The sequence below is a fragment of the Brienomyrus brachyistius genome, chromosome 4 (assembly GCF_023856365.1).
Source record: "Brienomyrus brachyistius isolate T26 chromosome 4, BBRACH_0.4, whole genome shotgun sequence".
Classification (NCBI taxonomy): Eukaryota; Metazoa; Chordata; class Actinopteri; order Osteoglossiformes; family Mormyridae; genus Brienomyrus; species Brienomyrus brachyistius.
The window spans coordinates 952,867-967,341 of record NC_064536.1 but is presented as its reverse complement, the minus strand read 5'-3'; the positions used below and the strand labels follow the sequence as shown (position 1 = coordinate 967,341).

The following is a 14,475-nucleotide window of genomic DNA, read 5'->3' as shown; positions in this document are numbered from 1 at the left end:
GACGCCAGTACTGGTGTAACTGGAGTGATTTTGCCACAGCTATTTGATGTGTAGAACAGCAGCAATACCCTATGAATCACTGAAATGAGCAATGTTATTGTCCTCTCTTCGATAAGAACATCGCTGAGCCGGTTCCCTTACTAGGGAGCTCATTTGCATCTCCCAACATGCTTTGCTGGAAATGCATATGGCTCCTGTCTTTTTATTTTTGTAAATAATTGTGTCGGGAGCTGAGTGTGTACTCGTGTTGTGTGTAATCCTTGTCTGATCCTGAATCTCTGGCTGCTTTGTAAATACTGACTCCACGTGCAACCTGCTGTTTGCAACATGGCTACCCCAGCATTTCCCCATTGTCAGTGCCTGTATAGTGAGATTTGCTCGACTTATTGTGACTTACCTGGGTCCTTTTATAAAAGAATAATAGAAGAGCACCGTTTTTACCCACTAAAGCTGCCTTATTATTCTCTGCTGTGATGTCTGTGTCTGCAGGACACCACATGCATGTCAGATCGCGACTACAAGCAGAGGAACAGGGGGATCACAACCAGCCCTGCCACACTGCCGGACGGGCTGAATGAGTTCTACACCCGCTTCGAGGTCCTCAACACTGACCTGGAGGGGGAGATCGCCGCCATGAAGAGCACACAGAACACACCACTCACTGCGTCATCAGAGGTGCATGAGGCTCTGTGGAAGTAAACCCGCAAAAGGCAGCAAGCCCAGACATCATGCCAGGGCATGTACTCAGGTTTTGCTCAGTGGAACTGGCTGACATGCTGGCAGACATATTCAACCTCTCCCTCATGCAAGCCTGTGTGCCTTCCTGTCTCAAGTCTTCCAGCCTCTCCCCAAGAAAGGCATTGTGAACTCCTTGAATAAATATTGCCCTATGGCGCTAACCTTGATCGTAATGAAGTGCTTTGAACGGATAGTCATGGCCCATATCCCAGATCCCTGACACCTTAGACCCACTACAGTTTGTGTACCGACGGAACTGGTCCACAGACGACGCAGTGAACACAGCTATGCACACATCCCTTGCTCACCTAGAGGGCATGGACCCCTTGTAAGGATGTTTATCAATCAATCAAGCTCAGCATTCAACACTGTCATCGCCCACAGACTCTCCGCAAAGCTCCTCACCCTTGGTCTGGCACCCTCCCTTTGTAACTGGGTGCTGGACAGACCCCCGGTCAGTCAGAGTTGCCGGCCACACATCCTGTACAAGAAACTGAAAGCGCAGGAACTGAAAATTGTGTGGCCTCTCAGAGCAAAACCCGCATCATCAAGTTCGCAGACGATATAACAGTCTTGGGATTGATCACTGGTGCAGACAAGATGGCAAACAGGACAGAGGTGGCGGATCTAGTGGACTGGTGTCATGAAAACACTCTCTCTCGTAATACAGATAAAGCCAAGGTGATGATTATTGACCCAAGATGGAGGGGGGAGTTGCACGCCCCACTGCACATGAGGTGGAGGTGGTAAGGGTGAAAATCTTCAAACTCCTCAACGTGCACGTCCCAACAACGACTGTGCTTTCTCAGAAGATTAAGGAAGTTTGGCATGCCAGCCGAAATTCTAAGAAACATCTACGGGAGTACTGTTGAGAGTGTCTTCACCAGCTCCATCACAGTCTGGTATGGAAATTGCACTGCCCAGGACCAGAAAGCTCTCCAGTGGGCAATTCAAACTGCAGAGACCATTGCTGCAGCAGCCTTCACCTCACTGCAGGAGGCCACATCACATCAGGGACACTTCACACCCCCAGCACACTCTGTTCACACTTCTACCCTCAGGAAAGCGCTTCAGAAGTCCCGGACAACAAGACTGTTAAACGGTTTCTACCCACAAGCAATCAGGCTTGTGAGTCGCATTTCACTATAAAGAACACCAACCATTTCTACCTCTGAAAATGCACAGAGACACCTTACTAGTTTATATTACTGCTGCTGCCTGTAGACTTTGTTATGTATTTATGTTCATTTGTATTCTTATTCGATTTTCTGTGTGCAAAGTAACAATTTCATTGTACAGCAAAATTTTTTTGTTTTCTGTGCATATGACAGAGAATTCAAAAGCACTAATAAGAATGCAAGGGGGCGGGGGTTTGTTGGTGCAGACCGAAATATCCAGACCTGCCGCGAATAGCAGTGTTTTGAGAATCTGTGCACAGCAAATTGTGACGCTGTCCCGTCCGCTCCTCATGTGTGCCACGCCCCCTGATTACCCACGTGTGCTTCCCCGATTGTTTCCAGCCCTGTCCGATTATGTTGCCCAGCTTTGGAGTATTTAAGTCCTGGTCTCCCCTGTTTCCGGGTCTGTCATTGTGGTTGTTACTAGGTGTTGCCTTCTGTGCCTTGGATGTCCGTGTTTGTCTCCCGAATAAACCCCGGTTTGACCCATTTCTGCCTGCCTGCTCGTTCCTGATCGCTCGCGCTGCCAGAGCGATCTTCCGTCCGGCAATTCGCGTGACACAAATACAGAGCAAGGTTTATTGAGTTAGTGGAGCAGCCCCGTACTACTGTTCTGGTAAAACAATTGCGTCATGGGGGAGAGCATCTTTTTAAAAGGGAGATATTGTGGATAAACCAGGTAAAAAGACATCGGTGGTATGGGGGTACGTTGGCAATTTAAAGAAGCACATGATAGAATGGCGCGGTGCATAGTAATCTTTGCGGAAAACTTGCGTCTAAAACAGGAAATACTGTGAATGTAGTTTGCCACTCAACTCATCACCATCCACAACATGTAGAATGGAAACACATACAGTTACAGACACAAGCAATTAGTGTTACAGCTTTGACTCGCATTGGACCCAACACTTTGTCTGTAGGAGGCGGGTGGCAACTCTAGCAGCAATATAAAACCTGCCCCCTGCAATGTGCAGCGAGGCATTTGGAGTAAAAAATAAACAGCAGTATATCATGCTATTAGCCTGTAACTAGTGTTAGATTTCAGTATGCAGTCTATTCAATTTGTCAAGGGAATGCTAAGGGAATTTTAAGCATAAATTGAGCATCAAAGAAAAGAAATGATAAATTATAGTTGAAAATAACGATTCATGTATTATATTGATCATGATTGTCAGGTTCGGGTTTGGACGGGTGAGCAGGAAGCGGGGACAGACCAGGCAGGCAGGCAGGGAATTCGGGGTTTATTGGGGAACGGGAGAGACAGGGCAGACCGCGACAAACTAACATCTACTAACATTAATGACAAGTCTGGGGAAGACGGACTCTGACGCGGACTAAATACACAAGACAAGCCGAAAATAACAAGAAACAGCTGGGCATGATCAGGGAAGCACATGTGGATGATCACACGAGGCACACACGAGGATCGGACGAGCCGGGCATGACAGACCCCCCCAAAGACAAGAACAAGACCATTAACGGGGAACCGGGAAGAGAACGGACAGACAAAACAAGCTCAAAGGCAGAAACCAGGACAGGACCTGACACAGAACAGGAAACGCAGACAGACAGATCAAGAAAGGAGACACAGAGGGAACAGGGGGAAATGAAAGGGCTGGGAGTGAACATGGGAGGCACAGAGGGATGAGGAGCAGAGGCAGGAGGAACAAAGGGACGAGGAATAAACACAGGAGGGACAGAGACGGGAGGCCAGACAGGAAAGGCCGGAGGAGAAAGTGGAGCCCGAGGAAGCGACGGTGGGCGACGGGCTAAAGCCGAAGGGGCCGCAGGCGACCGGGAGGCCGGAGCAGGAGGGGACCTCGGAGGGGCTGAGGAGACAGGCCGAGGGACAGATGCAGGGGACGAGGAGGGAGTCGGAGGGGGCACCAGGAGAGGCAACGAGGAAGCCGGAGGGGACATCGGCAAAGGCAAGGAGGGAGGGGGAGCCGCAGCAGGCAGCAGGCAGCGAGCAAATGCCAGGTTTGTCTGTAATTGGCTACGCTGCTGCACAGAATGGGCCCTTATCTCTACTGCCCAGCAGGAGACATTTTATTATGACTGAGTCTGAGGGGGACGAACATAGAGCTAATTTTATCCTAAACATAATGATTTTTTCATATACAGTCAGGTCCATAAATATTGGGACATCGACACAATTCTAATCTTTTTGGCTCTATACACCACCACAATGGATTTGAAATGAAACGAACAAGATGTGCTTTAACTGCAGACTTTCAGCTTTAATTTGAGGGTATTTACATACAAATCAGGTGAACGGTGTAGGAATTACAGCAGTTTGTATATCTGCCACCCACTTTTTAAGGGACCAAAAGTAATGGGACAATTGGCTGCTCAGCTGTTCCATGGCCAAGTGTGTGTCATTCCCTCATTATCTAATTTACAAGGAGCAGATAAAAGGTCTAGAGTTCATTTCAAGTGTGCTATTTGCATTTAGAATCCGTTGCTGTCAACTCTCAATATGAGATGCAAAGAGCTGTCACTATCAGTGAAGCAAGCCGTCATTAGGCTGAAAAATAAAAACAAACCCATCAGAGAGATAGCAAATACATTAGGTGTGGCCAAATCAACTGTTTGGAACATTCTTAAAAAGAAAGATCGCACCGGTGAGCTCAGCAACACCAAAAGAGTTGCAAGACCACGGAAAACAACTGTGGTGGATGACCGAAGAAATCTTTCCCTGGTGAAGAAAAAACCCCTTCAGAACAGTTGGCCAGATCAAGAACACTCTCCAGGAAGTAGGTGTATGTGTGTCAAGGTCAACAATCAAGAGAAGACTTCACCAGAGTGAATACAGGGGGTTCAACTAAAGATGTAAACCATTGGTGAGCCTCAAAAACAGGAAGGCCAGATTAGAGTTTGCCAAACAACATCTAAAAAAGCCTTTACAGTTCTGGAACAACATCCTATGGACAGATGAGACAAAGATCAACTTGTACCAGAGTGATGGGAAGAGAAGAGTATGGAGAAGGAAAGGAACTGCTCACGATCCAAAACATACCACATCATCAGTGAAGTATGGTGGTGGTAGTGTCATGGCGTGGGCATGTATGGCTGCCACTGGAACTGGTTCCCTTGTATTTATTGATGATGTGCCTGCTGACAAAAGCAGCAGGATGAATTCTGAAGTGTTTCGGGCAATATTATCTGCTCATATTCAGCCAAATGCTTCAGAACTCATTGGACGGTGCTTCATAGTGCAGATGGACAATGACCCGAAGCATACTGCGAAAGCAACCAAAGAGTTTTTTAAGGCAAAGAAGTGGAATATTATGCAATGGCCAAGTCAATCACCTGACCTGAATCCGATTGAGCGTGTATTTCACTTGCTAAAGACAAAACCGAAGGGGAAATGCCCCAAGAACAAGCTGGAACAGAAGACAGTTGCAGTAGAGGCCTGGCAGAGCATCACTAGGGATGCAACCCAGCGTTTGATGATGCCTGTGCATTCCGGACTTCAGGCTGTAATTGACTGCAAAGGATTTGCAACCAAGTATTAAAAAGTGAAAGTGTGATTTATGATTGTTAATTTGTCCCATTACTTTTGGTCCCTTAAAAAGTGGGTGGCAGATATACAAACTGCTGTAATTCCTACACCGTTCACCTGATTTGTATGTAAATACCCTCAAATTAAAGCTGAAAGTCTGCAGTTAAAGCACATCTTGTTCATTCCATTTCAAATCCATTGAGGTGGTGTATAGAGCCAAAAAGATTAGAATTGTGTCGATGTCCCAATATTTATGGACCTGACTGTACATTACACATTATTATGCACTTTTGAACACATAAGTATGTGTTATTTATTTTAAAATATATATTATACAAAGAAAAATCAAAGGTCCTTTTTAAACGGAAACACCAGACCAGGTGCCTGCTCTCCAACGGCCTGTGAAGTTTCCCGTCGTCAGACTAAAGGAGCTTGAGCAGGCCCAGGCTGCCGGCTGCTCCTTAGCCTGTCTGCTAAACTGGAGTTGTAGAATTAAAGGCCCAGCCTCAAGGGTGTACAGAGCTTCCAGTGCGACAGCCTGGCCCTCGGAGACAGGTTGCTGTGTCAGCACTGGCAGGACCTTGTGCCGGGGCAAACTGTGGAGCAACGGCTGGTTCCAGAGTCGGTTAGAAGAGCGGTACTGAGGTGAGTGCATGCCCACCAGGCACTTCGGAGCACTGAGACCCTGCGCAGACTCCAGCAGAGGTTCTACAAGAGGGTCTAGCTGCAGACGCCTGTAGAGTGGAGCTCCACCGGAAATACGTCACCTCCACAGGAAACACGTGATCTTTAAGGACGTAAAGTGGAGCTCCGGTTGAGGTTAGGTTTAGGGTTAAGTTTAAGCTTAGGGTCTATTCGCTGTAACAGTTGAGGTGACGTATTTCCGGTGGAGCTCCACTCTACAAGCGTCTGCAGCTGGACCCTTCTCAGGTTCTACTGGTCAGGCTTAAATACCACCCACCAGTACCCAGGCTTCCCCCAGCGGCCTGACTTCCCCAGCGCCTGCCAGTTGTCATGCCCGGCTCGTCCGCTCCTCGTGTGTGCCACGCCCCCTGATTACCCATGTGTGCTTCCCTGATCGTCTCCTGCTGTGTCCGCTTCCTTTGATTAGTCTTTGTGTATTTAAATCCTGGTCTGACCTGTTCCCCTGGTCCGTCATTCTGTCACGATCAGGCTTGAGCGGACAGGCGATCGTGCGAGTGGGCAGGCAAGGATCATGCAAACAGGACTGGAAGCCGAAAATCAGGGCAAACGAGGGTTTAATAGGAGACGAAGGTACGAACATCGACTAACATCAATGACGGACAAGGGGAACAGGTCAGACCAGGACTTAAATAAACAAAGACTAATCAAAGGAAGCGTACACAGCAGGAGACGATCAGGGAAGCACACGTGGTGTTAGGTTGAAGAAACTGTTATTAATCATTTGTTATCATTTCTGTATAATCAGCAATGAGTGTAAATATGTATATACATTATTTTGTTTTTCTTTACCTTCATAATTTAGATTATATTAGTTTACACGTATCCTGAGCACGTGTTTAAATAGTTGTCCACCTGAGGAAAACCAGAACTTCTTCTTACTCTCACAGTCCTTTCTTTGTTCTCACTCCAAGACCCCTGCCCCCCATTGACTATAAATAAAGGTGCCAAGAGGAACCACCCTTTGTAACACATTCCTTTGTAGCCTAGCATGCAGAGAGTGTGGTTACCCTTGTGCAAGTAAAACTCTAAGTGTGTTGTCTCGTAATTAATGGTGTGTACAGAGTTGGAGTGGAAAGCCTGTCGCTTTCTCCAACATATACTGTATTGTAGTTTGGTCCTGTGTGCAGAGTTGGAGTGGAAAGCCTGTCGCTTTCTCCAACATATACTGTATTGTAGTTTGGTCCTGTGTGCAGAGTTGGAGTGGAAAGCCTGACGCTTTCTCCAACACGTGGGTAATCAGGGGGCGTGGCACACACGAGGAGCGGACGAGCCGGGCATGACACCAGTGGCCAGCTTCTCCTAGTGACCACCTGGAGCGCCGCCTGTTTGCAGCTCCACTGTGCAGCATGTGGTGAGAGCCCACTGGCAGCCACCACACCTGCGTTTCCTCATCGTCACGGTCTGCATAGTGAGATTTTCTCCTGCTCATTGCGGGTTACCAGGGTCCTTTTCTGAGCAATAATAAAATACACGCTAAAGTTGCCCGATTCATTGTCTGCTGCAATGTTGAAAAACACTGCTTTAATACGTATCAGAGTAGGTTTGTTAGACCATTACTGGCGTGGGAAGTCTTGCAATTTTAAACTGAATTATATATCATGTTCATATTTAAAAATGTAAAAAAAAGAAAAATAAAATAGACACATATTAAATGCATGTAATTCAAATCCATCTTTGTTGCTTTTTAAATATTCTGCTGTATTTTTCACTGTAAATTGAAAGCATTTAAGAAGAACTAGATGGCTGAAGTGACAGCACCACATCCTGTCCAACACCTCTGCAGCAAACAGACGACCTAACACACAGAGAACAAGATCACGGTGGTGGAAAGAGTGAATGTCTAGTTCTTACAAGGAAACACCCTTTGTGTCGTGTGTAAAATGTCCACCTCGCTTGTCCGCTGTTTCCTCCGTCTTTCTCTCTTGATGTGGACATTATCGGTGGGTAAGTCTGCCACCTTTTCTATTCACCTCTTTTCACTCTATCCAGTGTAGAAATGTTTACGGTGTTAGAAATAAATTTTACCAAAATGTATGACCAACCTGAGGTGACATTTATGTTGTTCATAATGGTGTTTGGGGCTCTTGTGGAAAATCCTGAAGCAATATTTTGGGTCCATGCTTATATTTATATTATTACAGGAACGGTGTGAATGACTCAGATATTTTCTTGTTTAACTTTCTATTCACTTTAGGCTGTTTTGTTTCTTGTGTGAAAATTGAGCCCAGTGTTTATGAGTTAGCAAAAAGCTCACTTAAGGTTTTTTTATCTGTTTTGTAAGACACTAGGGCTGTCTGGTTTTATTTCTACTGTTTAGTCATATTTATGTATATGTTTAGTATGTGTTTCTGCTTTTAAATAACGTCACAATTAACTTTCCTTCTGAAGTGTTCCTGAAGTTGCCCGTGGGACAGTGTTGGCAGGTCGTAGATGGTGCTGTTGGGGAATCAGCTGTTCTGTCAGGAACAAATGACTCCATCCGAGTAACGGATCTTCTGTGGAGGAAGGATGAACTTATCATACAAAGGGATGGTGGACATGTAACTATCTATAACCAAGCCTATGAAGGGAGGCTCACCCTGAGTGAGGGAAATGGGTCTCTAACCATCAACCCTCTGATAAAAAGCGACACTGGAGAATATACCTTTGAATCCCTCCCACCGCCATGGCCATCAGAGACACATGTGATACAACTTAATGTTTATGGTAAGAAAACGTCACAGAACCCCACATCTAACTGTCCTGTGAGCTTCTATGAGCAGGGATAGGTTTGCTAGCAGAATATACTGTGTATTTATATATCTATGAACAGTGGAAATATGGCTGGTACATTAGCGATTGTGGTTTGAAGAATCGGTTCCTGTCTCTGTTGGTCGTGTGAACAGACAGAATCGTGTCTGTGGAGATGGACTCGCAGGTGAGCTACAGCCCAGACAACAGCACCTGTACCGTGACTCTGAGCTGCACAGTGAAGGGCAGCGTGGTGAAGCTCTCCTGGTCTAAAGACCATGAGAAGATCCCTGATACGGAGGGGAAGGAGACCCTGGTGGTGACTCCCACGGCTGGAGAGGAGCTCTATTCCTGCACGGCCTCCAACCCTGTCAGCTCACAGACCGCGAGCCTGGGGGTCTCCTCCTGTCAGACACAAGGTAAGGTTAGGGGGAGAATCATGAGGTGCTTTCACACAGAAGTCCCTGGGTCATCTCAACCGGGGACTTTTGAAGCTCCCATGAACTTTGGTGTCACCCTCCCATGGCAAAACAGAACTGTGACCTTTAAGTTAATCAGCAGAGGAGATGCAAGAAGCTCGTACATTAAACTTCACACATCATTTCAGATGAAATACACCACCACCCCAAAACAATCTAGGATGAACAAGTAATTTTTACAGTTACTTGTTAGTTATTGGGGGGTTGATCTCAATCAAAATGAGATACAGCCTTTTATTTATATTTTATTTGACCTGTGACATGTTCATGACAGTAGATTGATCCTTTGGGGTCACCAAGACCCCATCAGACAATGAGATGGTGTAACCAATGGGATCAAATAATGAACAGACCACGTGATGACTAGAGACCAATTATAGTGCTTTTAGAGCCCATGTTTTCAAAAATCTCTGTTTTCACTCAACCACACTGCTAAAATCAAGTTGTCAGAAGTATACAACTGTCTCTGTTTAGGGAATGGGGTGTTTTAATGCCTGAATATTAAGACGAAAACATTTTAAACCCAATTTATGTTATGATGTCTGAAACTACCAATCATATTTATTCATTTAGGTGCACAAAAGTGCTGGACCGATGTTCCAGATTGTTCCGCCCCACATTAACCCCTGACTATGAGGATAAAGAAACATTTATTACATTCATTCCTAAATACAACATTAAATATGACAATTTTTGTTAGTAAATAACCAATTCATATAGATTTCTGCAGTGTGGACCTTTTGTTCACAACACAAGTTTGAATAAAAAAACTATCATTTGTGATTAAGAGTTGCCTTTTATGTTATTATGTTATTACAGTTCCCCTGGATACCAGCATATATGCGCTTGCTGGCATTGGAGCTCTGTTTGTGCTGATACTGGCGATCATAGGATGCATCATCCAAGTCAGAGCCAAGAGGGAAGGTATGAGGGGGAAATGGGAACAGGGCAGGACCTGCAGGCAAAATGAAATCACAGTAACATATGGGTGGGTCTAGCTGAACACGTCTCTGTTATGGATCCCATAGAGCTATGATTCTTAGAGCAGTGACTGTGTGATCAGACATTATTACATCTTCACTGGCAGTGACCAAAGAAAACACAGTGTACGCTGAAGCCAACAAGCCTCATGTCAGAGAGAGGAGCACACAGGTGAGGAGAGTCACCGCTTTGGCAGTAGATAATGTACTTTTGGATTTTAGTGTTCAGTATTCAGAGAGGTGAGAACAACAATGATATTTACAAATTATAAGAACATTTATTGAGGCATAATTATTCCAATGCAAAGGGAACATACTCCCCAACCATTACTTATATATCCTTATTGACTGTTACCATTATATTCTTGGCTAATCAATACCTTACTAATTATATTACGTAAGTCAGCTGGTGGTGAATTTCAATGGATACATGGAATGGTTGGGGTGCCCCTGAGGAGTGGTGTGGGTACCGAAGCGGGGTTCATCTACCCATCTAACAAGATATTAGTAACCTTTTGGAGAACAGAAGGAATTTGTCTTTGTTTTTTATTGTGTTACTGTTCACTTGCATTTGCGTTCAGTGTAAGAAGAAAAGTAACCATGCATACATTCCGATGGAATTCTAACCCTAACCCTTTTATAACTGTGGTCTAACATAACGTGTGTTCTTTGTCTCCAGGACATGCGTTCTAGACAGGCTTCACCATCTGAAGATGTTTCCACCTTCTATGAAGATGTGAGAAGCACATCTGTAAGTGAAACACAACATGTACAAATCTCCAGACATCTGCCTGAGCCCCTCCCTTGGTGGCATCTTTTATCGTCACCACACCCTCCCCCAGCTGACCCCGGGGTCGAGTTCTGTCATCGTCACCCCACCATTGTAGACATGGAAAATAGTGGGGGACCCTCTGCAACTGAAATAGGCCAGAGACCTCAGACAATGTCAATGTGCCTCTGATAAGTACAAAAACACCATCAATGGTGGCTTCTGCTCTGCTTAACCTATTCAGTGTTGTGCATGTTCACACTTAAGGTGAAACAGCTCAAAGTTCGGTTTATGACAGATTAATCCAACTCAAACAGATTTACAACAGATCATCACAGATTCACTGGAGGCTCGTCATGGAGTACAACACAAATATCTAATAACATGGGAATAAAGCAGAAATGGTGGGATATTAAGGAGATTTGATCAATAGACAAATACATGCACAAATAAGGTATTATTTCTTTATTTCAGAGCTTCCATATTTTCCTGTAGTAGATCTAATGTTGCTCTTTTGTGATGGTGGTGTCGCTTACTGTAGGGTCTTTGTCTCCAGGACATTTGCTCTACATTTACATTCACAGTATTTGGCAGACGCCCTTAGCCAGAGCGACTTACACAAGTGCTTTAAGACGCTGCAATGAATTTGTCCAATACTAGCTCAATAAGGACCTAAGCTATGAATACCATCTATCTCAATACTGTTGAGAAAGTGCAAAAAAAATAATTTTTTTTTGTACACATACACACACACACACGGAAAAGAGCTGAGTAAGAATACAGAGTACTACTTCAGGTATTTCTGAAAAAGGAAAGTTTTGAGTTGTCGCTTGAAGATAGCCAAGGTTTCCGCTGTTCGGACATCAAGGGGGAGTTCATTCCACCAACTAGGTGCCAGGACAGAGAAGAGCCGAGATGTGTGTCATCCTTGTGTCTTGAGGGGTGGTGGGACCAGTCTAGCAGTGCTGGAGGATCGGAGAGATCGAGGCGCAGTACGGGGTGTGATGAGGTCTTTTAGATAGGATGGTGCCAGACTATTTTTGGCTTTGTATGCGAGCATCAATGTTTTGAATTTGATGCGAGCGGCTACAGGAAGCCAGTGGAGAGAGCGTAGCAAAGGAGTGGTGTGGGAGAACTTGGGAAGGTTGAAAACCAGTCGAGCAGCTGCATTCTGAATCAGTTGGAGGGGACAGATGGCACGCAGTGGTAAACCCACTAGAAGTGAGTTGCAGTAGTCCAGGCGTGAGATGACGAGGGACTGGACGAGTATCTGGGTAGCCTGAGTGGAAAGAAATGGACGTATCCTCCTGATGTTGAAAAGGAGAAACCGACAAGAGCAAGAAAGACTGGCGATATGTGAGGAAAAGGACAACCGATCATCCACGGTAACTCCAAGGTTGTGAGCAGAACCCGAAGGATGGATCAGGGAGTTGTCAAAGGAGATCGCAAGGTCCTGGAGGGGGGATGAGTCAGCCAGGATGTAAAGCAGTTCGGTCATACTAGTGTTGAGTTTTAGCTGGTGAGCGGTCATCCAAGATGAGATGTCTGCCAAGCATGCAGAGATATTAGTGGAGACATGTGTGTCTGAGGGAGGGAAGGAGAGGATGAGTTGAGTGTCATCGGCATAGCAGTGGTAGGAGAAGCCATGTGAGGATATAACCTCTCCAAGAGATTTACTGTAGAGGGAGAATAAGAGAGGGCCAAGAACCGAGCCCTGAGGGACACCGGTGAAAAGACAACGTGGGGTAGATGTGGATCCATTCCATGTCACTTGGTATGTTCGGCCTTCTCGGTAGGAAGCAAGCCAGTGCCATGCCAAGCCACCAATGCCAAGACTCTTAAAGATGGACAGAAGAGTCTTGTGGTTGACCGTGTCAAATGCTGCTGATAGGTCAAGAAGGATGAGGACAGATGACAGTTTGGCTGATCTGGCAGCATGTAGCTTCTCAGTGACTGCTAAGAGGGCAGTCTCTGTAGAGTGAGCTGCTTTGAAGTCAGACTGATTAGGATCCTGGAGGTTGCTCTGAGAGAGATAAATAGAAAGCTGGTTGTAGACTGTACATTCGAGGATTTTTGAAAGGAAGGAAAGAAGCGATACTGGTCGGTAGTTGCAAGTGTCCGAGGGATTTAGAGTGGGTTTTTTTAAGATGGGAATGACCCTGCCTATTTTGAATGCTGTTGGTACATGACCGGAAGTTATGGAGCCATTAATGATAGTGGCGATGAAGGGGAGAAGGTCTAGAGAGATAGTCTGAAGCAATGCGGAGGGGATTGGATCTCGTGAGGATAATTCTAGTTTTTCTTTGTAAAAGGTAGTTTTGGCTGCAGTCACGTCTGAAGAGAATTTGGATAGCAGAGTACGGTAGGAAGACAGATCTGCATCAAGCTTAGATTTCTTCCACGTCCTCTCTGCTACCCGCAATTCTCTTCGGTTGGTGTGTAATGCAGCTGAAAGCCAAGGAGCAGGGCGAGTTTTCCTGGGTTTGGAAGACAGAGGGCAGAGTTTGTCCAAGGATGTGGAAAGTGAGGAGATGAGAGTATCAGTTGCAGACTCCAGTGCCAGGGAGGAAAAGGAGTCAAGGTCAGGAAGGTCAGACAGGGTGCAGGAAGCAACAAAAGAAGGGGAGACAGAGTGGAGGTTTGGTCGAGTGGGCAAGAAATGTTGAAAACCGGGATTGGGCAAGTTGGGTAGGGCAATGGTAAAGGATACAAAGTGGTGATCAGAAATATGTAGAGGAGTAGAAGTGATGTCAGTAGCTGGAGAAGGGCGGCTGAAGACCAGGTCGAGGCGTTACCTCCTTTGTGTGTGGGAGAGCAGTTGTTGGATGTTAGAGAGAAGGAGTCGAGAAAAGGGAGAAGACCAGAAGAGAGGAGCTTGTCATGGGGGAGGTTGAAGTCACCAAGGAGAACGAGAGAGGTGTCATCAGTGGGGAAGAGACTGAGAAGAGTATCGAGTTCCTCTAGAAAGTAGCCTAGGGGGCCAGGAGGGCGGTACACAACAATGATCAGAATATTGAATGGAGAGGAAACAGCAACTCCATGGAATTCAAAGGATGAAATGTTGAGATGAGACAGAGAGAGGGGTGAGTAGCACCAGTTCCGAGATAGCAACAGACCTGTGCCACCACCCCTGCCAGTCTGGCGAGGAGAGTGAGAGAAAGCATAAGCAGAGGAGAGAGCTGCCGGGGTAGCCGAGTTGTCAGGGGACTGGGGTGTTATGGGAGGGTAGACAAGATTACTGGGTGTGCGGCGCCTGGATGTTGGGTGAGATCTTCTAGATCTAAAAGATAAGTGAACTGGGATAGGTCTAAGGCACATGTCTACAGTGACGGTGTGAGAGAAAGGGGATTGGATAGAGTAGGAAAGAAAGGATTAGAAGTAGTAGTAACAA

At 45.9% G+C, this 14,475-nt stretch overlaps 1 protein-coding gene across 4 annotated transcripts in view; it reads left to right on the top strand.

The window, feature by feature from the left end:
* Positions 1-14,475, top strand: part of LOC125740489 (CD48 antigen-like) — a 74,091-nt gene that overhangs the window by 49,428 nt on the left and 10,188 nt on the right. Inside the window, exons 4-7 of one of the 4 annotated variants that reach the window (XM_049011709.1) lie at positions 9,012-9,275; positions 10,155-10,259; positions 10,423-10,487; positions 10,995-11,066. The exons of 1 other annotated variant lie outside the window; for it this stretch is intronic. In XM_049011709.1, the coding sequence (XP_048867666.1) occupies positions 9,012-9,275; positions 10,155-10,259; positions 10,423-10,487; positions 10,995-11,066 (506 nt within the window). Of the gene's footprint in view, positions 1-8,894; positions 9,276-10,154; positions 10,260-10,422; positions 10,488-10,994; positions 11,067-14,475 lie in introns of those variants that run through there. 2 more of the 4 variants (XM_049011711.1, XR_007397633.1) reach the window with 2 other exon arrangements.